General features: G+C 36.2%; 1 protein-coding gene across 1 annotated transcript in view; it reads right to left on the reverse strand.

The window, feature by feature from the left end:
• Positions 1-7,995, reverse strand: part of LOC128655331 (G-protein coupled receptor 35) — a 95,700-nt gene extending 87,705 nt beyond the window's left edge. Inside the window, exon 1 of the mRNA XM_053708982.1 lies at positions 7,933-7,995. Within this exon, the coding sequence (XP_053564957.1) occupies positions 7,933-7,978 (46 nt within the window). The 5' untranslated portion in view covers positions 7,979-7,995. The remainder of the gene's footprint in view (positions 1-7,932) is intronic.
• Between the last annotated feature and the right edge of the window lie 3,928 nt (positions 7,996-11,923).

The raw sequence follows: 11,923 nt of genomic DNA on the forward strand, positions 1-11,923 counted from the left end.
GCACAAGGTTTGCATACCAGTTAGAGTTCAAAACATGTTACTGTTCGAATAGACCCATAAATAGATTTGTATAACTGGGTGCAAACCTTGTGCCCATTGCTGTTCCCTTTATTTGCAAAAATAATTCTGCATTGAAACTAAAATAGTTGTTTTCTAGAATGAAGTAAAATGCATTGTAGTAGAAAATCTGCTTGTACAATTGGTAGATCATTGTCTCTATGTAGATAATATTTTGTAGCTTCCAAACCTAATGAGTGTATAATGTTTGTATATAAGGAGTTTACGTCGCAAGTTACAAGAAGGAAGTCATCTTGCCACTTGATATCCTTCAAAATATTGAATAAATGTGTGGAATCTCTAATGAAGGAAGGGAGTTGTACAACATATTTTTTTTAAAAAAATATCTACGTATTGTGATATATTTGATGTGATTGAATTGATGCCGGATATGATCGGTCTTCCAGGTGGATTTTCTAAGGTTTTATGTATTTTGGCGAGATAATAAAAGATGGGCATTCCTTGGTGTAGATTTTTTAAGAATTGAAACTCTTTTTCATTTACTATATTTTCTCCCTTAGCATAATACAATATTTGATCTAGTTTTTTAGCCTGGTCGTTGACTGGGTTGTGTTTTAATATTATGTATGTGGTGGTGTCATCTAACAATCTGTAAGCCTCTTTCTGGATTGTTTTTAAGATTTTGCAAGGTTTCATTCTCTATTTTTGTTTGATTTTGTGTATATCTCTTTCTATTTTTAAATAGTAGAAAGAGCGCAAAGAGGGCACTTACAGAGCATCTCAGGAGAGAAGGTAAGTTTTAATAAGTCCCAAAATTCATCAAGATTTCCCTTTCTCTTGTGTAGGGTAAAAGTTAGATTTGTTTTTCAACTCTTTGTGTATATATTAATTAGTCTTGGGGTTTGAAGCGATGGTTGTATGTTCTAAGGGATTCTTTTATAAATATCTTTTTAATGTTTAATTTATTTATATATTGGTTAATATTTATCATTGTGTGAAATGTGTTCATTCTAAAGGTGGGTGCAAATGATATCCCTTTATTAAGAACTAGAGTTTGTTCTTTGTTAAGTTCTATTCAACTTAGATTAAAAATCCCTTTTGTATGGTCTATTTCTGTCTTGTGTTCCATAATCTTTCTTCCTCTAACTCTTCTTCCTCTAATCTTCTTTTTACCTTTCTTGACTCTTCCTGTTGGGTGTCCTGCCTCTGTTCCTCAAGAAGTTCCTGTTTTTGGGGTTCTCGCCTCTAAAACTGAAGTCTGATCATAACTTTCTACCCTTAATTCATAGAGTATTTAAAATCGATTTCTGTGAGGGATTTTCTCCAGTGGGTGTTCTTGGTATAGATTATCTTTAATATGAGTATTATTTGTTCTCCTGTTTCTTGCGTATGCATAGGGTTTGTATTCCCTATCCCTGTTCTGTTCTTCATTCCTGCAGGGGTACCACTTCTTAGCGTTGTAATTTTCACTTTCTCTAAAGTTGGTTCTATATTCTCTCTGGTATTCATAAGGCCTAGTATAGTTATTGTTATATGTCTGTCTCTGGTTAGTGTAGTATGGATTGTTTACAGTTCTATTAAAGTTAGATCTGTGTTGTTCATTGTTTTTGTTCCTCAATTCTAGGGGTTTATTTTTATCTGTATGTGAACTGTGAGTTTTGGTACCTTTTTGTAAAAGTTTGTTAACTATATTGTTTCTGTTTGGAAACCTTTGTCCACTATTTGTATTAAGATCTGTGCGTTGTCCCTCTCTTTATTCTCATCATTTGAATATTCCTGCTCATCTCTAGTGTATTTCTTCCATTTCATTTTGATGACTTCTTTTCTAATTTTAGTAATATTGTCTATCATTTCCCTTTGTTTATTTTTAAAAAGCGTATCTTCTATATATCCTGATAATTTTTCTTTATAATCATCTATGTTTTTTCCTATAATGTCAAGTGTTCTAATTCTAGATATTACAACTATTTTCAATGGATTTATGGATGCTTTTTTCTAAGACGTCATACTATTCTATATTGCGTTCTTTGTCTTATTGTGAGGTACAGCTCTTTTTTAATCTCAGACGCCTAGGGACCATTTCCCCATCTATGTATTTTTGTATGTATGCTAGTTCTGCTTTACATTTAAGCTCTTTGATCAATTTATCTTCTAAGTTCTTTAGTGTCTCAGTAAAGTTAATATCCATATTTTGAATACAGTTAGGACGAACAGTATGTCCATACTGTCTAATAGGTTATTTCTGACTGTGAAGATATCCATTAATCTAAAGAGTATTTTAGTTTTAAAGAAGTCCTAGATATGTGTATATATCTTTCACAGAAAACTCAATATTCCGGGTACAGAGAGAAGGAGAAGGGAATGCAGTATAAAACAGTAAAAGGACTCTCGACCCTGGTAATATGAATATAAATAGAATTTAGCATCTGCCTGATGGACAGTGTTTGCTCAAGTGAATCTGCCCTCCCAGGATCACAAAATGTGATTGCTGCAATATGCAGCCCGTCTTTAACATTGTACAATGGCGCTCTAGTAGGGATGTCAATCACCTCTGGCCAAATGCACCTGGGGTGATTTATTCCGCCAGCTAATAGCTGGCGTACTGGTTAGGAAGCTGCAGTCTGATGATCGCTGCTTCCTAACTGGCGGCTGCAGCTTAATAAATGGGGGCCTCGGAGTCAACAGCACTCACTGGTTTTACAGTGTAGAAGCAATTATTCTTTATTCACATGTGGTGCCTTGTGTTAATAAATAAGTACTGTTACTACACTATAAATGTGTAGTGAGTGCTGTTAACTCTGGGTTGTTTATAAATATAGGGACATGGTTGATGTGGCTATAATACAGAATATTTTTGTTTAATGATTGCCTGATAAAGATATTTGGACAATGTTTGAAGTGATTCTCTATTAATTTGGATATATATATATATATATATATATATATATATATATATATATATATATATATAAACTCATTATATGTAATAAAAGAATTGTGAGCATAAGGAAACAAGCTGGGTTTTCATATAGCACATTGAGTTTTCCAGTGCTCCCCCACAGAAGTCAATGGAACCTAAATATACAATTAGTTTATGTTAAGAAGAAAAATCAGGCAACCCAATCACATGCAATACAATTTTTGGCATAGCTTACAAGTGGAAAGAAAACACTAACATCACTAGAACACAATCCATAGTGCTTTAATTTTAAATTTCATATCACAAGTTGAGAGTAAAATGTTAGAGCTCAAGCAAACGTTTAGCGCACCAGCGCTATCCAACATTCAGCGTGACCTAGGCTTTTGCTTGAACATTGACATTTTACTCTCAACTTGTAATATGAAAGTAAAAATTAAAGCACATTCGATTATTTTCTAGTGATTTTAGAGCATTATATCACTAACATTTTTATGCTTCAATTGTAATGTAGGCCTATCTAGTTTCCACCTAGTTGTGGGCCATGAGAATCTTCCACATAAATAGCGCTGTGGAATCTGTTGGTGATCTACAAATAACCGATAATAATAATAATACTGATTAGGAATTTTGGAATTTACAACTGTACACAATCTGAACATTCCTTTGAGTCCTTAAATAAAAGCAGCAGCAAACAGATATTTTCTGACTATGATTGTTGCAGGGTCTTCCCCTCATTTGTTCATTTTCTGTTTAAAGCTATTATTTCATGTATGCAATACTCTTGTGTATTGCTGCTATATAAAAGAAAGTGACAACAAATAATACTAAAATTATAAAGAATGTATTATTACCCTGAAGAAAATATATGCACCCTGTAAAGCTAAAATAGTTCATTCTGCTATTCACATCAGGGAAAATGATAACTATTTTGCTACAGTATTAGATGCTAGGTTAATAGAGAAGAATGTGTGTAAGTTAGACAGGTAAGGGGTTTACATTCTTGTCACCATGGCAAATATGGAAAAGGCTCAAATAAATGAAATGAAACAGCTGTGTAGGTAAATATGATTGGTCTGACTCGAAGGACCTGATTCTCAAAAACTCTCCAGCTTGTAGAGAAGTGATGGGGGTAGAACTCACTGAATTCTCTGAGAAAAGAGTCAGAGAAAACACACCTGACACTAACACAAATGATCAGTTTTCAGCAAATATAAATTTAATTGAAAAATGTTCACAACAATTTAACTTATCTGCTTCTAGTTTAGTTTATGTTTCTGGCATGTTAGCTAAATAAGTATATCTGGAATTTTAAGCAAATTTCACCCGAATACAATTGATGAAATAAAATAATGAGAATGTGTGACAACTTTTAGGTCATTCAGTACTTTATTGTACTGTACCTGTATCTCCTTCATATCCAGAAAATGCAAGAAAAATCCCTTACAGAGACAGATCAAATTAGCCTCTTCTGAAGGATCTCACAATGCTTGAGGATCAATTTATATAATCTTATTCGGAGAGCTTTAGAGAATTAGGTCCTAGAGCTTAATGTGGAGAGCTTTAGAGAATTAGGTCCTAGAGCTTAATGTAACTCTTAATATTTGAAAAATCTCCAACATCATATAAGAAAGAGTTTAAGAATGTTTGTTAATATTTCTGAAAGGTGCCAAAGTAATCTAGAAAATTCTACCTGAGTGAAAGAACCTGAAGTATCAACTTATGTAATGAAATATGCTAATAATGCTGTTTATCAAACATTCATTTGCATACATACAAAGCGGATTGAGATTAATATTCAAGCACCAGAGCATGGTCACTAGTGGACAGCTGAAACTTTAATTCTTCAAGCATTTTTGGATATTTGTAAATGTTCTGTAATGGCAACCAGTGGTGTAGCGTGGGGGGCGGGGGGCAAAGGGGCACTCCTAATTCTTAGGAGCGCATGAGGTGCTCGGCTCCACCACCGCTCTCTGTTTGTCTCACTGTCACATCCATGCAGCGCTTGATAAAAGAACAGCAGCGCTTCGGCAAAGGCTAAAAAATCTGATAGGCTGCTCAGCTGTTCATTCAGATTCTGCGACCCGTCACGTGGTGTGCGTTCAGGAATGTGGTGACGTCATGGTCGCACCTTCCGATCGGCGATCAGCATCATGTCTCATCGAGAGGAGGAAGGAAGTGATCATCCTGGTGGTACATCAATTCGTCCCAGCGCGCAGGTCAGGAGAGAAGAAGAGCACTAGAGCAGAGCGACGATAAAGTAAGGATGTGGGATTGCTTGTTATTTCTATTCAATGCGTATTACCCCTTTACCACGCACCCATTATCTGTTGATCTTGATGATCCTTGATCTCTTCTTGCTAATTTTATACTGCTTTATTGGTTTTCTTAACCTCTCTAGCTCAAAGGATTACCTGGCACCTCTTTAACTACAGCTTGCCCGTAGGAAAATTTGCTTTTTAACTTTTAATTACAGCACTCTTTGAATGCCTGTTATTTAAGCAATAGGAACCTGATCTCAAAGGTTTCTACACACTGTGTACTGTAGATCAGTTTCCTATTGCCTAAATAACAGGCATTCAAAGAATGCTGTAATTGCAATGTTAAAAAGCTAATTTTCCCACTGGCAAGCTGTAGATAAAGAGGTGCCAGGTAATAAATATATATATATTATTATTATTATTATACTTTATTTATGAAGCACCATCATATTCCGCAGCGCTGTCCATGGATACAGTTCATTTAAATAAAACAATATAAAACTTCAAGTACACAGGACAAAATTTACAAACACATACAGGAGGAATTGAGGGCCCTATTCCTGTGGGAACTTACAATCTAAAATATATATATATATATTATTATTATTTATTTATTTTTTGAAGTTGGGGTCAGTCAGTGCTAATGGATTAGGGGGCACAATACTTGCCTTGCCCTGGGTGCTGACAACCCACATTACGACACTGATGGCATCCAATAAACTCATCAATACAATTGTTTTTGAAAAGACCAATCATAATAGGTTTAAATGATCAGTATTATATTTTTTCTTAAAACAGCACTAACCAAAAAAAAACCACTCAAAATACTCAAAGACTAAGGGCTCCATTTATTAAGAAGTGGCGAGTCTGAAACGGAAGTTAAGAAGCAGCAGTCATAAGATACAATCTGGTTGATTTACAGTCCCTGCTAGCGTCCAATCGCCCGCCAGTGAACAAGGGGCAGCATGCACAAGCATTTCCCTAGTGAAATGCTTGTACAATGATATGCAACCATATGCTGTCGGCATTTAGCTATTGCGAATCATGTCTGCTTGACATTTAATAAATCTACCCCAATATCTAAATTAGAACGTTGTATTAAACATATAAAAGAGAATACGGTTCACTTAATAAAAAACAGCTAAAGATTCCTTGCAGTCCAGTGATGTGATACCTACTAAGAAATGTGTCAACACCACAACTATTAAACCGTTAAATATTGATTAACATATTAAGTTATTCATGAGTCACCCCACCTAAGGACTTACATGCAAGCCAAATTTGCTAAAAAAAATTACAACAGGAGGCTTATGGACCCTTGTTAAATGAACGAGGCAAAAATATTAAATAAATAAATAACATCAGCAAAAGTAAACAATGGGGGTCACATTTAGCTTCTTGTGGTTTCAAATCATATTACCAGTTTGGATAACTCCCAATACAAAAATGAATTATCCTATAGGAAGATCCTACAGAAACAACAACATTTGGTAACTTATCTTATATTTCTCTGTATTCATTAAGAACATCATAAAACTTTATACACAGTGCTAAGAGGTGAGATCAACTTTGGACTGAAAAACAAGATAACAGTCAAATTTCTATAGAAAGAGTCTTAAAGGGTTCTAAAAACTCCAAATATTTATTTCATAATTCAGACAGTGCATGTGATTTTAAAGAACTTTCTAATTTACTTCTATTATAACATTTTCTTTGTTCTCTTGTTATCTTTTGTTGAAAAGCAGGGACATAAGCTCAGGAGCCGGCCCATTTCTGGAGCACTATATGGCAGCAGTTTTTGAAGAATGTTATGAATTTTCACTATTTCCTGCCATGTAATGCTCCAGATGCCTACCTAGGTATTGCTTCAACACATAGGGGCCCATTTATCAAGCTCTGTATACAGCTTGAAGGGCCTGTGTTTCTGGTGAGCCTTCAGACTCACCAGAAACACCAGTTATAAAGCAGCGGTCTAAAGACCGCTGCTCCATAGCTTGTCCGTCTGCTCTGAGGAGAAGGATAGAGATTGCGTGAAATCAACCCGATCAAATACGATCGGGTTGATTGACACCCCCTGCTAGTAGCAGATTGGCCACAAATCTGCAGGGGGTGCTGGTGCAATGCTGAATGCGGAGAGCGTATTGCTCTCCGCATTCAGCGATGTCTGTCGGACATGATCCGCTGATCGGATCATGCCGGACAGACATTTCATAAATAGGCCCTATAATATCATGTGAAATTTGATAATAGAAGTAAATTGGAAACTTTTTAAGAATGGTATGCTCTGTCTGAATCACAAATAAATTAGTATACAAGCTTAATTTAAGTAATCAATAATGAGGTTTTCTTTCAGCAGGATAGCTAATATACATAGTTTTTTTGAGGCACAGTGAAAAATAAAATGTATAATCCTGTCTATATATATACCACTTCACATTAAAATAATGTGTTTTATCCACTTGTTTTTAGTCATCTTATCATCAGTGAGGAAATCATACCTAATATGTATCTTATTTATGGAGTTAGAAAGAGTTTTAACAATGAATTAATGAAGGAAAACATATATTTATTGTAACAGAGACAAAGCACCCAATTTGGTGGGACAGAGGGATAAATACAATAAGGTAGAATAATTTGAACACCTGCATTGTTTACTGTATGCTGCTTGTGTCTATGGCCTTAATACACATTTTGGAAATACAAATAAAACAGAAAGGCAGTTTACAAATAACTTACCATTGAATGATAAAGAATTGTTTACTACAGTGGTGGTTATTTCCATCCCTTTGGATTGAAAGAGACCCTAGGGAAAAAAAAAAACATTTTAAATCGCTAGCATTTTAGAGCCTTTACAATGCATTATTTTATTTTATAGATACACCCTAACTCTTCCACCATTTCAAATGGGAACACATATTCCTGCAGACAGTTGAGTTGTTTCTTACTATTAACCAATAAGCTAAGTTGACACCTGTAACACCAAATGCCAAGAATTCAGTGATACATTTATGCTTAACATATACAGTACTCAGTTTTCCTTAAGTATAAGGTATTTACAAGATTGCAATCCTATTACGATTATTGGTCACAAAAATAGAAAATAGTGACAAGAAGAATAACTAAATTTTGGTGACAAAAATAACCAAACCCCATAGCAACAGGTCAAAAAAACTATTCCCCCATCACTTTCTATGGGGAGTGCAAAAAAAACAAACAAAAAAACAAAAAAATATTTTACCTGGAATGAAAATGTTGTAACATGTAAATATGCTGATGCAAACCCCTTACCCAGAACATAATTATTGACCTGCTATTAAACTATAATATCATTCAATAGGTAATGTGACTGTGGATACATCTATGTAAATGATACTTTGACCACACATCCTTCTAACCACACCTGGCCACATCTTACTTAAACATCTTCTTCTTCTATAGATCCTAATTGTGACTCTTATATTTAATTTTCTTGTAACTTCCCTTTTATTGGGAGTGCACAATGTCCCCATAGGTACCGCTATGATGGACCAACCCTTATAAATCCAAGTACACAAAAGATCACTGCTATAATAGCTCCACTGAAACCATCCCTTCCCCACCCCCTTATTGCAAGGCCACCAAAATCAATTTTGAACCAATCATAGATATTTAAAAACTTTATAAATGAAGTACTCTTTTGAACTAACTAACATTACTAACAAGGACCTTCATTATGAAACATATCTAAACAAGAAAATATAGCTTCATCTGGGAAAATCAAGAGAAAAATGTAGGTAAATCTATATACTTCTCTGGCTTTTGTTTTGTAGGTTACTTTGAGATTCCTGAGGGAGGATGGAGTGCTAGATTTTCTCCTTTTAAATGGATTAAATATATTTCTGTTTCATCGGTTTAGGAATTTGTGTCCCTTGCATGCTGAGAATGCTATTTAGTTTATGTGTGGTAATTGGTACAGGGTTTTAATGGGAATCACATTGTGCTAAAAGGTATATCTGGGGAAAAGTAATTTGGGTGGTGGCTGTTTTGTCTTTAGCTGTTGTGTAGTGGGTCTGCTGGTTGATAAGGATGTTTCAGTGGGGATACTTTGGATGCTAGGATTTATTATGGGTGACAAAGGCTACGTGGGTAGGAGTAAGTTTTGGGACCCCTTGTGGAGTTTCAAACTTTTTCTTTCTCATTTGAGCTTAATCACTTACGCCTAGATTTAGAGTTCTGCAGTAGCCGTCAAAAGCAGCGTTAAGGGGTCCTAACGCTGGTTTTGGCCGCCTGCTGGTATTTAAAGTCGTGTAGGTAAGGGTCTAACGCTCACTTTCAAACCACGACTTTTCCATACCGCAGATCCCCTTACGTCAATTGCGTATCCTATCTTTTCAATGGGATCTTCCTAACGCCAGTATTTAGAGTCTTGGCTGAAGTGAGCAGTAGACCCTCTACCGACAAGACTCCAGCCGCAGAAAAAAGTCAGTAGTTAAGAGCTTTCTGGGCTAACGCCGGTTTATAAAGCTCTTAACTACTGTGCTCTAAAGTACACTAACAAACATAAACTACCTATGTACCCCTAAACCGAGGTCCCCCCACATCGCCGCCACTATAATAAATATTTTTAACCCCTAATCTGCCAACCGCACACTGCCACCACCTACATTATCCCTATGAACCCCTAATCTGCTGCCCCTAACATCGCCGACACCTACATAATATTTATTAACCCCTAATCTGCCCCCCCAATGTCGCCGCTACCTAACTACACTTATTAACCCCTAATCTGCCGACCGGACCTCGCCGCTACTCTAATAAATGTATTAACCTCTAAACCACCGCACTCCCGCCTCGCAAACCCTATAATAAATAGTATTAACCCCTAATCTGCCCCCGCAACATCGCCGCCACCTAACTTCAAGTATTAACCCCTAATCTGCTGACCGGACCTCGCCGCTACTATAATAAATTTATTAACCCCTAAAGCTAAGTCTAACCCTAACCCTAACACCCCCCTAAGTTAAATATAATTTGAATCTAACAAAATAAATTAAATCGTATTAACTAAACTATTCCTATTTAAAGCTAAATACTTACCTGTAAAATAAACCCTAATATAGCTACAATATAACGAATAATTATATTGTAGCTATTTTAGGATTTATATTTATTTTACAGGCAACTTTGTATTTATTTTAACTAGGTACAATAGCTATTAAATAGTTATTAACTATTTAATAGCTACCTATTTAAAATAATTACAAAATTACCTGTAAAATAAATCCTAACCTAAGTTACAATTAAACCTAACACTACACTATCAATAAATTAATTAAAAAAATTAACCTACAATTAAATACAATTAAATAAACTAAACTAAATTACAAAAAAAACCCACTAAATTACAAAAAATAAAAAAAGATTACAAGAATATTAGGCTAATTACACCTACTCTAAGCCACCTAATAAAATAAAAAAGCCCCCCAAAATAATAAAGGTCACTACCCTATTCTAAAATAAAAAGTAACCAGCTCTTTTACCAGCCCTTAAAAGGGCTTTTTGCGGGGCATGCCCCAAAGCAATCAGCTCTTTTGCATGTAAAAAAACCACAATACCACCCCCCAACATTACAACCCACCACCCACATACCCCTACTCTTACCCAAACCCCCCTTAAATAAACCTAACACTACCCCCTGACGATCTCCCTACCTTGAGTCGTGTTCACCCAGCCGGGCACCGATGGACCAAAAGAGGACATCCGGAGCGACAGAAGTCTTCATCCTATCCGGGCAGAAGAGGACATCCGGACCGGCAGACATCTTCATCCAAGCGGCATATTCTATCTTCATCCATCCGGAGCGGAGCGGAGCAGAGCCATCTTCTTCCAGCCAATGCGGATCCATCCTTCTTCACCGACGCCTACTCGCCGAATGAAGGTTCCTTTAAGTGACGTCATCCAAGATGGCGTCCCTCGAATTCCGATTGGCTGATAGGATTCTATCAACCAATCGGAATTAAGGTAGGAAAAATCTGATTGGCTGATTGAATCAGCCAATCAGATTCAAGTTCAATCCGATTGGCTGATCCAATCAGCCAATCAGATTGAGCTCGCATTCTATTGGCTGTTCAGATCAGCCAATAGAATGCGAGATCAATCTGATTGGCTTATTGGATCAGCCAATCTGATTGAACTTGAATCTGATTGGCTGATTCAATCAGCCAATCAGATTTTTCCTACCTTAATTCCGATTGGTATTCGAGGGACGCCATCTTGGATGACATCACTTAAAGGAACCTTCATTTGGCCGGTCTGGATGTCCTCTTCTGCCCGGATAGGATGAAGACTTCTGCCTCTCCGGATGTCCTCTTTTGGTGCATCGGTGCCCGGCTGGGTGAACACGACTCAAGGTAGGGAGATCTTCAGGGGGGTAATGTTAGGTTTATTTAAGGGGGGTTTGGGTTAGAGTAGGGGTATGTGAGTGGTGGGTTTTAATGTTGGGGGTGGTATTGTGTTTTTTTTTACAGGCAAAAGAGCTGATTACTTTGGGGCATGCCCCGCAAAAAGCCCTGTTAAGGGCTGGTAATAGAGCTGTTAACTTTTTAAATTTAGATTAGGGTAGGGATTTTTTTTATTTTGGGGGGCTTTGTTATTTTATTAGGGGGCTTTGAGTAGGTGTAATTAGCTTAACATTCTTATAAATTTTTTTTTATTTTTTGTAATTTAGTTTAGTTTATTTAATTGTAGG

The sequence above is a fragment of the Bombina bombina genome, chromosome 4 (assembly GCF_027579735.1).
Source record: "Bombina bombina isolate aBomBom1 chromosome 4, aBomBom1.pri, whole genome shotgun sequence".
NCBI lineage: Eukaryota > Metazoa > Chordata > Amphibia > Anura > Bombinatoridae > Bombina > Bombina bombina.